This window comes from Ammodytes marinus (genome assembly GCF_949987685.1).
Source record: "Ammodytes marinus genome assembly, chromosome: 12".
NCBI lineage: Eukaryota > Metazoa > Chordata > Actinopteri > Uranoscopiformes > Ammodytidae > Ammodytes > Ammodytes marinus.
In genome coordinates, this window is record NC_137216.1 from 26640382 (window position 1) to 26657721 (window position 17340).

Genomic DNA, 17340 nt, shown 5'->3' on the forward strand with positions numbered 1-17340 from the left:
TCCTTGTATCGGTAGGCGTCTATCTAATAGAAGAAAATAAGATCCTTTTCTCCATGTGACCTTTGAAAGGAGGATGAATGAGAGAAGAGATAGGCTTGGAGAGAGTGGGATGTGGATAAAAAGGGCAAGAGATTGTGTGATGAGCCTTGACATGGAGGCTGATGCTGAGAAAAGGCACTCCGGGCAAACACAGAAGATGACACGGCCAAGGAAAAAATAGAGTTCTAGCTTTTACTGAAGCACTACTGCTGCTCCTTCAATTTCAAACATTTTCCCCCTCTGCGAGTGGCACTGACAACCTCAAGAAAAGTACATTTCTCAATGTTGTCTTGTCAGTCAAAGATTTTAAATACTGTCTTTGCCACATGCTCATACAGCATGGACAGTGAAATGTTGGTTTGGAGGACTATCAGTTGTTTTATTTATTGCAAAGTCCGATCCTTCATTAATATTCTATTATTATTTGGCTACAGTTTTAACAGTCCTGAAAGGGGATCCTTCTCCTCAGGCTCGAATGAGATCGAGAGATCTCTCTTGAGAATGTTACTGAGTAGGATGAGGATGATACGATACAGGCTGGCACAGGCAAAATCAGGCTACTTACTTGTTTAGAAATGAAATAACAAATGCCACATTCATTATTTTACAAGAACCCATCTACACAGATAGAAAGAATTTGCATCAAATTGAATAAAGTTTTATGTAATGTTATATATTTTGTTTTAGAAGGGGCAAGAGTCTTGAAACACAAATACTTTCCATACTCTTTTCTTTGTTCCATACTTTTCCAGACTTGGAAATAACTGAAATTAAAATTCCATATGTTTCCATTCTTGTCCATACTGCGTAGAAAGGAAACCCTGGTCCTTTACTGCCTGCCTCTTTATGCCACCATATGAGGATGGGTATCCAGATCCTCTCTCATCTCCCATTCTCCCCTTGGAGCAGGCAGACGGCCAAGCTAATAAAGACAAGGGCCAGGAGCTTCATTGTGATCTTGGCCTCATGGCTTTCCATGACGCACGCCATGCACACAGAGGACTGTAAATCAAATTAATACACACCGTGACATGGACACTTAAGCAGGGCTGGTTCCCCGTGATCGGTGTTGATTGGATGCTTCATCAAATTTTGATTGGCCCATATGCCAAGGACAAGTGCAACAGTGCAGGGTGCTTGACAATGTTGACAAACTGCTTTATTTAAAAAGGGACCTTGGAATACTAATTGGACATTAAACTACAACATTTCTGTGATTGATTTCTGACAGATGTGTCTTTCCATCAAAGAATCGTGGGAGCCATATGGAAAGTGGAGGACAAATTGGTTTGTATTGGCATAAGAGGTTGATTCTTTACAGGGTGGGAACTGAACCTCGTCAACAGTGAATCCAAAATAGGCTGCAGAAAATAAATTAAGAGCCAAAAACAACTTTTTTGTTATCTCTCTGAGTAGAATAATTAAGCCTTCAATCTAAATTTCTAATATTAAGACTAAATCAAAAAGCTTGGTGTAATGGGGAGGGGGGTAGTGGTGCCAAAATCCTAGAAAAATGTTCTCCCAAATCTTGTTTTGGCAAGCTGTATGGGGTACCGTTTAATCTGAGCAGTTATGAAATCCTGTTTAATGATGCATCCTCTTATGCAGCACTTTAAGATACACACAATAAATTAAAGTGCTTTCAAAGTGTTTACCCTGAGACAAGCTTTCAACTGAGGCAACGCCAATGTGGGGACAATTTCACGGATCACTGCATGAGCCCCTGTAAGACCACAACAACTTACACTTATTTTTAAAATAATGTATTACAAAAAGCCTACTAATCACTTCAATCCTATTTCCTTATGCTACCATCACATAACAGACTGCAAAATGTATGTTGAGTTAATCCAAACACACTTATTAAGATCTAGATACAACTGTGGGGTTTGTACTCCACAACAAGTGTAGATATCTTGTATCAAGGCCATAAAGCAACCAACAGTCTCTAGCTTCATACAAGAAAAACATCTCAAGCTAAGTGAAAAAGAACAAAATAAATCTGATTGACAGATAGCTGTGACACTGCATACAAAGGTAACGTCACTTTGCCCCTCACCAAAGCAGTGCAGTGCAGGAAGGGTATTTGCCTTTATTCAAACACGTTCCCATCCACATCATGCTAAAATATTACATTTTTGCATCATTTTGCATCCTTTATGTTCACCGTAGTGGGTGCTGGTGGTTCTCTGTCTTCTTGTCAGTTAGGACCCACTGTGAATAACTACATCTGGGCCTGTAGAGCACCATGACAACCAGCAGCTTGTGGTGCAGGATGAAGAGAGTCTGTTCAACCCTGACAACTCTACGAGGTAACACAGACAGACAAACACAGCCGGGACAGACTGCATGATTCATACTTTTTTTCCGGTGGCAGCTGCTTGGTAAGGCTTGGAGTATCAAATATATACTTTATAATTCATGTTTACTTTTTCATATGAATGTCGATTACAACGAGTTGACAGAGTTGATTAAGCCTTTCAGCTCCACAAAACTCTCTGTATTTCTCAGAATGGCAGCGTTTACAAACTTGTGTTTATATTCATATGGATGGAAGATGGATGACAAATTAGAGAACAAGCCTGAATAAATTATGATGAATGTGTTTGCACAGCGGTGCACTGCATGGTGCAATTTAGCTATATCCAATCATGCTTTGTAGCAGGGGTAAAAATGTTCAGCAGGCCCAGTTGATTTAGAATGTGTAACAAGATGGCGAGGGGGAAAAAGATCTGAATGACTTTGAAAGAGAGTTCCTTTGTCGGGGGACGGATGAGTGGAGCTTCAGTCACAGAGACTGCTCAACTGGCTCGTGACTAAAATGACATCTGAATTTATATCAAGCACATCAGTAAAAAGGGGAATAGTTGTTGACAACATTTTATTAGCGTTGTTACTGTGATATGTAAGGGAAAAGCAAAATAGATTCTCTTCCTCTTCCTGAATGAAAATGTCTATGTAGGACGTGATTGGATTGACTCAACAAGAACAATCCGTCCACAATTACACAGAGAGGGATGTTATAGTAGGGTTGATGACCATAAACACCTAATCACAAAGATGAATGAACATTTGATAGTTCAGTGGTGTAAATCCATAGGCGCCGGTCCACAGAGATGTGGGAAAAAGGTCAAACGGTCACCATATTCTCTGAGAGTGCATCATCTGTGTCTTGCATCAAAAGAACAGTAGAGTGCTGAATTTGTAACTAGTCTGGTACTGCAACGCAAATTCAAAGTAGTTCTGAGGGGTCGCAGACAAATGACAAAAGCCCCCATTCATACAACACTCGCATATAATATATATAAAATATCATATGGTATATGTTGTTCTGAGGACCACAAAACAACTAAATGAACAAAACAATGACCCGTCTTCTGTGCCTTCATTGTAGGTCTAAACTGTCTCTGTCTACGGAGACGTGCTTATTTTCTATGTGTGGCCCAGTCTCTATTTGCCGACTTAAAATTATTAATCATGCCACATTATACGCTCAAGGTGGCATTGGAACAAACTGGCAGCCCTGGAGTGGCCTTGCGTTATTAAGGTCAGGTTCTGAGGGAGATTAAAAAACGCTCGTCCCCTCCCTACTCCCGTCGACTGACGAGTTTGAGGGTGAAAAGTGAAGTCTAGAATATGGGACTGGTTTTGATTAGGGAGGTAGCAGCAGCGTTTTCACATTTGATGAATTTATTTACCAGCTCGCCCAAACATTCAATATATTTCCATTTCCATGGTTAATACATTTCCAAATCCAGTCCAAAGAGCAGCCTGATTTAGATGTCTGCCAGAACGGTGCAATACTGTCCAAGTTTGTGATCATATATTCACTGCTATACCTTGCAGAAATCTGTCAATGATTAAAGCTGGTACTGCTACTGGGTCACCCACAACATATCCACCCCAAAACAGGCTTCATTAAGACTGCTAGACAGAGTTTGACAACATATTTAAATACAAGTTATGCATTAAAGGTGGAGTCGGCGATTTTGGAGAAAGATTGTTATCATAATCACTTTGTCAAAATCAGTGAATATCTCCTCCTGATCTGCTACCTGTGTTCATGCTGAAAAAAAAGTCCAGTGTTAATACACAGCCTAGGCTCTGTACTTGCTAGCTACAGTGGAGCCCCTTTGTTTAAATACCCTCTTACAGAGCCTGGGTTGTGTATTAACAATGGACTTCTATCCAGCGTGCACACAGTACAGACAGGTAGCTGAAGAGATATTCACTAATTTGGAGAAAAGTGATTTTGACAAGCATTCTCCAGAATTGCTGACTCCACCTTGAATGCCACATTTAATCTAGCTTCTTTGCATATCTTACATGCAGAGCACTCAGATGTTCAGCATGACTCGACAAACTACATGTTTCAGGAGAGGCTTGATTTCTGACAAGATTCCACAGTTTCCTTGGTAGTGTGACCTTCACAATGGCAGCCAATTGCCTGGCCCTGCTTCTCTAGAAAAGAAGCAAAATCAGCCCCTTGCCATCTCTGTCCTTAAGGACCTGCAGCAGTGATTCATGTGCTCAAGGTCACACACACACACACACACACAATTACAATGTGCGGAAACACACACAACCACAGAGGGCACTGAAATATTCATAAATCCCCTTAGAGCCAGCGTCTAAGAGCAAGGCCATTACTTTTTCCATTGTTTAGGAAAAACATTTAAAACTCCGCTCCCAACAGAGGCGGCACACAGTAGCACGCCTTTAGTTTGGAGGTTTGGGGAGGAAGAGAGTAGACCTGAGCTGGAGTTATGTGCTTCTGTGAATGACCTCCGAAGTCTGATGACTCCCTCGACTGATTGAAAGCACCTGTCCACCTGCCCTCGACTTTCTCATCGCCTTCCAACTTACCCTCATTGCGCCTTCCTATCTGCCGAAATGGAGGTCCTTTCAGAAGATGCAAAAGGGTGGAGAGAATGTGACATGTGAATTGCTTCCTGTAGTAGATACTTTATATGCATGGCCTTTAGGCAGAGATTGGCAATAAATTCCCTATGAAATCCGGTCATTTTAATTGCGCCCAAGCCAAGAGTTCAAACAGACAAAATAATAAGCTATTTATAATTTGATCTATTGATGATATCAGTTTATTGTGCATTCAATAGATAAGAGGCTTTATTGTCCATTACATGAAATTTGCCTGTGGCTTTCTGTCACTCAGAATATATATTAATTGAGACTAAGTCCGTAGTTTTCCGAAAATTCAGGAAAAAAAAGTACGAAATTGTTGTATGTTAAAAAATAAAAATGTAAAAGATTGGTTTGTAATAAGAAAAAATAATGTCATTTTTAAGGGTGAAAAAGCTCTTAACAAGGTAACTGTTGAGTCATCAACTTGTTCCCATTTAAATACAGTGCTTGCAAAATTGCACTGCTGCTGAATAAAAATCAAATTCATGTAATTACTTTCACGGAAGTAAGAAAATTGGATAGAAAAGCAGATGTCTGCAGGGTGCAGGGAGGGCCAACAACACCATATGCATACTATATTTGACAACCACTTAGCTGATGGCTTCTCCTTTCCCTATTCTATCTACCCATTGATTTATCATATTTGGCATGGTGACCACTGCTTTTATAAAATGTTGATATATGTGAACTGTCATTATAATTTATAAAAGGTTTAATATTTATATTACCAAAATAAAAAACCTTAATCCATAGATACGTTTTGGAAACATAACTGGAGTTTCCCTTAAAGGAATAGTTCAATATTTTTTTTATTTTTAGCTTGTTGCCTAAATGTAGAGGACCATTTAGTGATAAAGCTTATCTTCTGTTAAACTATTTTTGTGCACAGAGGAGTAAAAAGTCAATTTGCTCACAGACGCCAGATTAAGCTTCAAAATGAAGACCTAACAGTGGAAACATGAATTGTGAAGTAGCAATATGGAAGTGTTATGATCGCATCGACTTAACTGCACAGCCTAAACTACAGCTGCCGCCAGAGTGAGAAATAAACAAAGATCATCGAAGGCTTACCTCATGTAGATACGCCGACAGTATTGTTGTAATTAATCAGAATTTCTCATGGGGGGGGGGGGGGGGGGCAACATCAGTTACGTACTATAGCTTTAAAATAAATGAAAGTTTTAAACTGCCTCAGCTACTAACAGGCTTGCACAAATGTTAGACTTATGACAAATTATAACCTAATTTCATAAGTTACCTATATTTATACTAAACAAAATTAAAGCCACCCACACATGATTCCACATCGCTGTTGTGTCCTTGAGGACCTGCACAACCCACTCCAAAATGCCGCCTTTCACCTTTCTCTTTTGCAACAAATTCTGAAATGTTAGACATCAGAGTTATTAAAAGCAGAACATGTGTTCAGCTCTGCCTGCGCGTTCTCAAGGGGATAAATGTAGCTTGAGATATGATGCCCTTACTTGCAGGTTGCTGCTGCTTCTTCTTCTTCTTTGTTAAGATTGCTGGATCTGTCAGACTGACCATCCTCTTGATTCATGATGTACAGACAAGACACGGTGTACGGCTATATTTCTGGGGACTTTCATTGACATAATGCATCCCGTAGCCCCTTAGAAATGCCTCATCCTAACCCTTAAACTAACAACAGCCCTTTAAAAAGGTATGTGCCAAAGGGAAAACTGTCCAAAATGTCCTCACTCTTAAGGCCTCAAACTTAAATTGGTTCTCACAAAAATAGTTGTTCAAGCAGTACACACACACCCACCCAGGCATTTTGTTTCAGTTTGGTATTTTCTGTTGTCTTTGTGCTTTAGAACATAACAATAGAGAAACATGGAGATATATATATATATATATTCTCCTGTGGCAGCAGCTATTGAGGGCTGATCCTGTCCTCTCCCAGCTTCACTGTCAGTCTCTCTCTCCATCACCTGAACTCTAATTGGTGAGACTTACAATGCCTCTACATTACTTAAAGCGATTGGGATTCTCTCCGGTTTACATCCAATAAAGGAAGTTGTTGCCAAGAGTTTTCCAGTCAAATACAATTAAGCTCTGCGGTGTGGCTAATAGGTCTACGGCCCTACTGTTACCTTAAGAGTAATAGACAGATATTGTACGACAAACAAATGAATTGAATCAGGGGTTTCTGAACAAAAGGGTATTCTGACAAAACCCAGAGGTATAAATGCAGCTGAGGTAAGTTTAGAAAAAAGTTGTATGAAGATCAAGGCTAAACAACCACATGTTCTCTTAAAGCCACTAAAAAAAATAGCTTATGGCAGGGGGGCGCGGATTAATGTGAAAAAATAAATAAATAAAAAATGAAAATTTGAGTTTGTGTTTTTTATATTAAGATCACGGCATAGCTGGACAAGAGTTCTTCTGCTTCGTTCCTCTCACGGCATTTAAATGCATTCATTATGTTACAGAGAAATAGGTCTCGTTAAAGAAAAAAAGCACCAAGCCCAACCCAGAGGACCCTGTATATATTTTTTTATTTTAGATTAATATTTTTATGGAAAATCCATGTGTCTTTCTTCAGACCCAGTGTCTCCAAATTATTTGTTCAAACAAAATCCCTCATATTTAGCCTCTTAATTTTCCTCTCAAAGTGCACCAGATTCATGCATTTCACTTTAAAAAGGTGAAAAAAAAATCTCCCGGGGGGGCATACCCCCGGACACCCCTAGGAGGGTCTGGTTCTCCACTGGCTACTATTTTACTCCATCAGGACATTGGAGGCTCTAGCGAAAAAACACTGGGTGTGTGAATGACATTTAACTAGTCAATAATTTGGGCAAGTCTGTCTGCCTATCTTTCTCACTCCGCTGCACACTCAGTCACTACTATCCATGCTTAAAGGGCTGTTTAAAATATATTTAAATGTTACTCAGAGCTGCTTTAAAAAGGAAAATATACAGGAGCAAAAGGTTTTAAAAAATCATAAACTTTAAGACCTTGTGAATAATGTGAAGTTATAAGTGAGACAGCCTCTCAAGTTTCCAATCCTTTTATTCCATCTAGTGAACAAGAGAATATGACAAAAAGGTGTTCTCCTTGCATACAAATCATAATTTGAAATGGCTGCTGAATACAGTTAGTCAGTCCTCGGAAACATTTTCACAAGAGCTTTGAAAAGTATAGCCTGAATAGCCTTCACAAAAAACTCCATTGTGCCAGTAAATATGTCTGCTTTGCCTTTTCTCAAACTATGCTCAATTTTCAGCTTAGCTTCCATGTATTCTTCCATAACCTTTTGTTAATTTTTTCCCTGGATCATGGGCATTTTCCCCATTAGATTTCGAATACCGCCAGCCTGAACAATATGAAAAGAACACAGCATGTAATCTTACCTACGCTGTTAAATAAATCTAGCACACTAAAGAGCAGTACTTTATGCAGTAATATTGTACCATTAATGCAACAATGCCCAAACACTGGATAACTAACATATATTCTTTGCTAAAAGGTTAAACCCAGTATTCTGGACTACATGCAGATATGAACACTGTTGACATATAGAACCATACATAATGTAAAGATATATTACATATTCTCTGCTGCATAGGGGATTGGTTTTCAAATGTCACCTCCCAACCACATGGTTTAAGGGGCCACTCACACTAGGGCCGCGGCCCCGTGCCAAAGCTCATTAGCATACTAAAGTCTAGAACGTTTGGCTAGTGTGACCACGCCATCCGTATTCCAGCACGGAACAGCCCCTTGGCCACGGCACACCTGGGAGAGGTGTGCCGTGGCCAAAGTACAGATGCTAATGAGATGACACGCGCACAAGCAAGCGCACAGGCGGCGTTCCTGACGTGAATTTATTAAGGATGCATTGTCCGTTAACGTCCGCTGCCTTACTAGTCGGCACCAGAATTGCCCACCACTTGGACTTGTAGCCATAATGTGTGAGAATTAACGTGTGTGTAAGCCTAGGTGTGGGCTAATAAAAGAGGGAGAGAGCTAATTAGGTCGGCTCAGAAAGCACAGCAAAAAGGTTTTCGTGTTTACTCACGTTCGTCAGATGATTTTTTTTCTTTTTCCTCCCGTCAGCTGTCATAACTGCATTTACGCATGGCGGTGGAGACGCACCCAAAACAACACACCGCAGCCCGGTGATAAGGAAACAGTAGCCTACACTAAGGTTTAACAAGAAACTTTATAAAGACACTTAAAAAAACGATCTCTGCCCATACAAAAAGTTCTGACTTGGATTTGATGGAGCGATCGATGTGTACAAAACCATCCGGATACATATGGTCTGATGACGGGCCGTTATATTAATAATAAACAGCGTGCTGCACAAATATGAGACTGTTCACCGCGACCTATTACGTCAAGACTACATTTTAAAAAAAACAATAGCTTAAGGATTCTCGTTGCTCTAATGTGGAAGTGGAATATTTGATGCAAATTTGGCCGGATGAAAATATTCACAAACAGTCGTACAGCCTACAAGTAGACTAAGCTCCAAATCCTAAACGTGCACGGTGACGTAGGCAAGGTGCAAGTGTGCCCAGGCCACGAGCAGTGTGAGCACGGGCCTGCGGGGGGAGTGGGGAGGGGGGGGAATCGTGCTGAATCGTGCTGAGCACGGAACAGGCAAACGGCACTAGTGTGAGTGCGCCCTAAGGGGCTGGCTTACAAGAGAGAATCAGGTTTTACAAAACCAAAAATGATTGCCGCACACAAAATCATTTGGAGCCCAGCCTCCATCTATGTCAATGAGACAGAGAGTGTGTAGAATGTTTGTTCATCTCTTTTGTGTCATAATCACTTCATCAGCCCGTTTAGAGAGTCTAAGCTGTGTATTAACACTGGATGTTTTTTTTCAGCGCCCAGACAGTACAGACATGTAGCGGATCATGGGGAGATACCAATGATTTTGACAAAAAAGTGATTTTGACAAAACGCGTTCTCCAGAATAGTTTACTCTTCTTTTAAGTTTAACATAGACAACACCACAAAGTCAGATAATGGAAAATAGTTCAAACCTGTCCCTTTACATTCTGTTAGATTAAAATGATATACTGAGTTGTATGCAGATGAGAAGTGCTCATTGTTCAGAGAAATATATAATACAGAAGTCTTTATGGAAACAGATGATTTTAAGAGTGGCTGGATTCCTTCGAGGAGTCTGCCCCGAATGACACTCAGCTGAGTAAGAAAGGCAAGAGAGTGTTGCAAGGAGCAAGGGGAGGAGGGGATGGCTAGAAAGAGATATTGAGGTGAAACTAAATAAGGAAGTATTAAATAAAATTGGGGAAAAAAGGACAAAGATGGGAGCCCTAGTCTTGAGGCATTTGTGCAACAAACACACACATAAGCCCATTTTGCACATGCACTGGATCTCAGATTTTTTTTTTTTTGCAGTGGAGCTGTAAGTGTTAACACGTATGTCTGGGTTATTCGACCTGGATTTTACCCAGTTGGCCCCCTAATCCTTAATCCGAGTCGGGAGCGGGCATATCGATATTGCGTAACTGGCATGTGAACAGAAAAAAATTAAATGTCCAAAGCTGTAGGAGGAGAGGCATTTACAATGACAATGACTTTGAGTTCCTAGAAAAGTGCTATATATCTATAAATGAATAACCCTTGAACTAGGGATGGCCATTTAGAATTTTTTCTTTAACCGGTTAACCACAAGAACTAACGGTTATTAACCGGTTAACCGTTAAGATTTAATGTAGCCTATTTATAGTGAAATACATGAAGCATTATAGCAGGGCTCCCGACCTTCTTTTGTTCCAAGGACCGGCATATTCAATTAAAAACTATTCAGGGACCAGTGGCCAATGTAAATGCATTTTGACACAGTTCACTTTCTTACATCCGGTTTAGCGATATCAAAATAAGAGTCCGGATTTGAGAGAAATTAAGATGATTTAATATTTTTTAACCGTTTAACCTTTAGTATTAACCGGTTAAAGATCTTCTTAACGGTTAACAGGTTAACCAGTTAACCATGGACATCCTTACCTTGAACTCAAACAATAATAAATTAATTATCTGACAAATTAAATACATCACCCTTCAAATAAAATGATAATAAATTAGGCTTGTCCAAAATTATATTAATTAAAACCAATACACTTATAACACTGTTGCAATTGTTTTGCACATACACATTTTAAAACTAATTCCTACAATATGTCACTGGCCCTGAGAAAATCATCTAGGTTGTGTTTAGCCCCAAAATTATAAAACACACAAAATTAAACTTCGTTACACATCAAAACCTGCTGGCACACTCACTTAACGTATGAAACTACAGAGTGGCTGAACAAAGAGACCACTCTCAGACTCTCACACAGCCAGACTGGGGCATGCGAAGTGAGTAGGCTACAGGGAGAACAGGACATGTGTCAAAGAAGAACAGTGTCTCTGTAATTGCGAGTGTGTGGGAGTCTGTGTCAATGCGATTGTGAGTGTGTGATTGTTATTTTGTGAGTTAGCGTGATTGAGAGCTTGCGAGTGTGTGAGTTTGTATTTGAGGCCAGGGGTGTGGCTATTGCTCCTCGGAATCAGCGGTTTCTTCCATTTTCCAAGAACCCAGATAGTCAGTAAAATATGCGTTTAACCTACATGGCACGGCCACGGACACAACATTGGTGCGGAACCGGAGCCTTTAAAAAAGTCCGCGGACATTGTTGAGCCCATGGTTGAGCCCTATGACAACATGACAACACTTGTCATGTGACTGAAGTGGCTACATTTGATTGGCAAGCTTTTGTAATGTGGTTTTATTGGTTGAAATAGTCACGTGATAGAGATGTTGGCTGAAGACGTCCCCGGGGAGAGAAATCATGAGAGAAATAGATCTCGCATGTAATAAATAAAATATATAAAAAAATAAGGTAACGACCGTCACGTAGCCAAATGGAACAGCGTAAAAGTACCGTTCTTTCTTCAAATATTTACTCAAGTAAAAGTATGTTGCAATAAAACTACTCCTAAAATTACAATTTATTCAAAAAGTTACTCAAGTATTTGTAACGGAGTAAATGTAGCGCGTTACGACCCACCTCTGGTTAGGGAGAGAAGGAAGGAGGGTGCTAGAGAGGGTTAAGTACAGGAGAAGGAGATTGGGATGCTCGTCTTCATCCCAGCAGAAATGCCAAGTCTCCATTGGAAACCTTTGTCGGCGTTTTATGGTCCAGTACATTTGGATAGCAGCAGCATTTAGATTGCACTTAAAGCGGACTGCTTTGGCCATCGATTTATCTGGGCTTAACGGCCACAGTCCAATGCTCTGCAGAGAAAAACCCGCTCACTCTCTACTCCAATGCCAGCCAGAAATCAGTAATCGTTTCGTATCACTCAACAGTCACATCTGAGTCGGATGGACGGCCTTCAAATATTGTAACTGCCTCCCAGCGAGCCAAAGTAAGCCATGAGACTTAGATGTAAGAGATTCTTCTTCTCTTTCTTTCAGAGGCTGTTGGCTCTCAACTGGTTGTCAATAACATTGCGTCAAGACGGCTTTTAAATCTCTGCATCTCACAGGGGGGCTACCAGGCTGTAACGCCAGGTCCCATTCAAAATGATGGGTAGGCCATTGCTCTCCTGATTTGGGTTCATATTTGTGAAGACAGTTGCTACTCACCATGTTGCTTAATATGTACAATGAATGGCTATTGCATTGTATGTTCAAAGATCCAAAAAAATACTTTTTTAATTAGGAAATTATAGCTTTATATAAAGAGTATTAATCAATACCCAAAACTAAAACAGGGTTTTAAATATTCCATTAATAAAAAGCACCTTATAAATAATGTTAACTGATTTGGTCATTGTAGCCATTAATTAGCCATAACCGACACTAAATCCATTATTTTGGATTTACATAATGTTTAATGTTCAGAAACCTACTTCCATACTGAATTGTGTGGATTATCTTCTTTCAAACAACACCAAAAACATGGTCCTTACTTATAATGCTAGGACAGCCTTTAAATGGTGATTAACCAATTACCGATATGCTATAAAGATTGCTAAACAATTCTTTCAAATCAAGACGAAACTAAAGCATTAATTGTGAATTTTCCACAAGCAATCTACCCAGGCAATCCAACATCTAATTTTAGGATATCATGCATGTATCCTACTGAGGAAACAAAGTTCAGTACATTCCAAATCTTCAGAGAGACTTGAACAAGAATAACTAAGTTATATTAAGAATTCGTTGTTGTAATGAATGCAAACCCGGGGAAAACATTACCTCCTATTATTAGATTCAAACCTATTTTCCTTTCTGCATTTTTGGGCCTGTAAACTGCTTGGGCTAAGTAGTGTTATTCCAACATTATTGATGAAAAAACATTATTGAAAGTGAAGTGTGCCGTTGTACCACGGCCCATTAACTGCGGCTATGGCCAGATAATTTCTACAGCTCAGGGCCAGCAATACCTCATAATATGACAGGTGAATAGTGGCCGAATGGTTAATAGTCATTCAAATTCAATACATTCCTTTTTTTCTTTACTGCCCTACAGCTCTTTCCATCTACATATAAAGGTTTTAAGAGCCACTCATATCCGGGTCGTATAATTAGCAGAATGGCTAAAGAGAACTGAGCTTTGAGCTAATGGGGAAAAAAAAGGTTTTTGTATTCTGTAGAATCAATTAAATATGTATTTGGATTGCAGCATAAAAAACTAGGCTCATTGCTATTTCTGGGGGGGTGAAGGAGCCTGAGTAGCATGGTAAAGTACCCAGGCTGGATGGAAAATACTCCCCTGACTTCACCACACTGGAAGGAGAAAGGTAAAAAAGTAAAGTCTGAAGTCTGTCTTGTAACATCAACATAAGGTTTACACATTTTAGATATTCAAGCATGTGACAAAATGTTTGTAAATGCCTGCTAGGTGTGGGCCCAATGTGGAGTTTGATCTTGCAAAAAAAGTGTTTGTCGCATTTTTTAAATGGCGAGACCACCAGATACAAAACTTCCCTCACAGCCATAAAAATGGGACGATAATTAAAGTTGATAAATTAACTTTACCTCAATCATCAAAAACCAGAAGCATAGGCTGCTCCCAGTACTTCACTCTACAGCAGGGGTCCCCAAACTACGGCCCGCGGGCCAAATGCGGCCCGCGGCCCGCTTTTTATTGGCCCGCGGCCGATTTTAAAAAGATAATGTAATTTTTTTTTTTTTTTTTTTTTTATATTTATTTTTATTTATTTTTTTTTGCATTTCTTAGTTAACCCACTAGTGCAGGGGTGTCAAACACTGATTGATTGGCCCGTGGCACATTTTAAAAATATAATGTAATATGGCGCTTTTAAATAATTTAAATGCACTCATTATATTACAGACAAATATGTCCCATAAAAGAAAATGAGCAACAAGCCCATCCCAGAGGACCCTGCATAATATTTTATTTTAAATTAATATTATTATGGAAAATCTATGCGTCCTTCTCCAATAGCTTCTAATTCATCTGACACCGTGTCTCCATTTTTTTTTCATACAAAATTCTTCAGATTTAGCCTCTTAATTTCCCTCTCAAAGTGCACCAAATTCATGCATTTCGCTTTAAAAACTTTAAAAAATCTCCCGGGGGGGCATACCCCCGGACCCCCGGGTCGGGACCTCGGCTGGATACTATTTTCACCCTGCTGGACATTGGACGCAAAGGCAGAAAATACTGGGTGTATCATTGCCATATAAACAAGAGGGGGAATGTGTCTGTTTAATGTGCAAGGAAAGTGTTGCCGTGAAGAAGGATTACAATTTACGAAGACACTATGAAACTAAACATCAGAGCAGCGACATGTCCTGATAAATGCGTTATTTTTGCAAAGTGGCCCGGCCCTTCGTAGATTTTTCTGTATGTGGCCCTCAGTGAAAAAAGTTTGGGGACCCCTGCTCTACAGCATCATAACACAGGCCAAATGGCTGCCTGTAGCCAGAATTTACAAAAAAAAAACGCTGCAGTAACTTCTGTATGGTAGCGACTATGATTTCTCCTTGGAATCACAAGGCAATCAGCAGAAAAGGGAGTGTGCTGTACTGTAGCCCCATACAGCTGCGCAGTGAGGATTGTATTTCATTCTCTCTGAATGGCAATTATGAAGGGAACAAAAGGGGCATTTAGAGACAAATGCGGGTTTGGAGTGAATGGGCCAGCTCCCATGTGCGGCGAGTGTTCTGACTCCAAGTGCGGTTTCAAGAGAGAGAGATGATATGAGGTTATTATGCAGGAGAAGTTGTAGAGGGGAGGAGAAGAGGAGGAGAGAGAGAGAGAGAGAGAGAGAGGGAATGATCTCATCTCTACACTAGTGGCAGGCCACACAGTTTTTTTATTTTTTTTTATATTATGAACTGAAGAATATTTAAATTTTTCCTAGACCAATCAAAATCTCAATAATTGTATTACAAATGTGTTGCCTATTATAATTCAAGTGTACTATGTTGTGTGGTATATTGCTTGTATTATTTTTAATATACTATGTACATACATATCGTTTAAAATCCTGATATATGTGGGGGAAGGGGTGGGGGTTGTTTTGATTTTTGTTATTTGCTATTATTTGTAAAGTCTGTAACAAAAAAAAATTCACAATAGTCATGCAAATAAAGCTTTTTGAAATGAATTTAATTGAGAGGGAGAGCAGAGGAGAGGAGAATAGAGAGAGGTATAGATAGAGAGAGATAGAGATAGAGATAGAGAGATAGAGAGAGAGAGAAAGAGAGAGAGAGAGAGAGCGAGAGAGAGCGAGAGAGAGAGAGCGAGAGCGAGAGAGAGATAGGCCACGGTTGGCTTAGTGTCTATGGAGACCCAGACCAGCCAGCGCCATCTGCATTCAGCACAGGCACTTTGTGTCTGGCACGCTGTTGCCCTCAATGAAAAGCTGGCGTCGGGACAAGACATTAGGCAGGAGAAGTGTATTTAGACGTACAGTATTGTCGAGCACAAACTGGCCCGTCACACGCACACGCTGAGATTCAGATTTCACCCAACAGCAATCGTGTGGCTTCAGGTTTTCACCCCAGCCTACTGCATGATGGCTTTCATAGGATGTAATGTGAATTGGGAAGTGAAGCGATGGCACTGATTTGGAGATGGTTTGCCAAATTATCATGGTGGAGGAATGCCCAAAATGCTGTGCTCCCCCTCATTTCCCACATGGAAAACACATACTGAATGCATAAAATATTGAATTAAAAAGGCATATTATTATGCAGGTATAGAAATAAGGACACAGAAGGTGCAAAGAGGGAGTTGAGATTTATATGGACTAAAGAAAAGAGAAAGCTCCTAATTATATGGCAAAATGATGGATGTACTGACAAATTAAATAGATTGACTTTTAGAAGCTAGCTAGTGTTCACTCAATTCATGGTTTTTATGACAGTGTTAGTTCGATTTCTCAATAGGAAGCATTCAAATAACTTGCATCAATTCTACATGCATGGTCCAAAATGACACCATACCAGTAAAACAAATTACTTTATAACTTAAACAACTATAACATGCCAAAGGTAGTAATCTTACCTCTCTGATCTTGTCACGTTTCTCTTTGATGTCGGGCTCCGACGGCTCACCATCACTGACGCCCACCACTTTGGGCATGGGGACGGGGGGCAAGGGTTTAGGCCCTATATCCTTCTTCTTCATGTCCTCCTTTACTTTGTTTTTCTCCGTTTGGATCTCGGCCTGGAGCTCCTCACGGGACTTCCTCAGCTTCTCCTTGGCCTCCTGCAGCGCCCGCTCATGGTCCGCTCGAATCTTATCCCGCAGGCTCTCCTCCTCCTCCCTGTAGGACACAGCAAAAAGGCAAGAGGTAAGGGGATTTTTGTTTTACCTTTATTTAACCAGGTTAAGTCCCATTGAGATTTACGATCTATTCCAGGGAGACCTGGCCAAGACAGGCAACAGCAACTGTTAACATTTTCAAAAAACAAAAACAAAAGGACAAAATACATTACAGTAATCACACAAACACACAAATACACACACACACAAAAAGATTAAGTCTGAATAGAGTCAATGTCAATTCTTAGTTCCGATCCCATTAGCGTTCATAGAGTGATTGTATAACCACCCCAGGAAGACAATCCAATATTTTTTTTTTTAAACAAAATGACCCAATTATAATATGATAATATTATAGACAGAGGTGGTCACAAAATATATGCAGGAAACTGGACTTAAAAGTCACCCATCTTTAATTCAAACCATTATTATATGGGAAAGAGAAAAACCATCATTCTTAACTATGAAACCAAGCCCTCACTCCACTACACTACTGCTGCAGTGACTTTGGCTCCAGGAAATAGGACAGGTGTGGAGAAACACAATGAAGAGGCTCGCAGTGCCAGAATGAGAA

The 17340-nt window shown here is 40.0% G+C and overlaps 1 protein-coding gene across 1 annotated transcript in view; it reads right to left on the reverse strand.

Moving 5' to 3' along the window:
- The window catches only part of man1a2 (mannosidase, alpha, class 1A, member 2), a 113321-nt gene that overhangs the window by 76521 nt on the left and 19460 nt on the right, over positions 1 to 17340 (reverse strand). The window contains exon 3 of the mRNA XM_080038233.1: positions 16506 to 16767. Coding sequence (XP_079894359.1) covers positions 16506 to 16767 — 262 coding nt within the window. The remainder of the gene's footprint in view (positions 1 to 16505; positions 16768 to 17340) is intronic.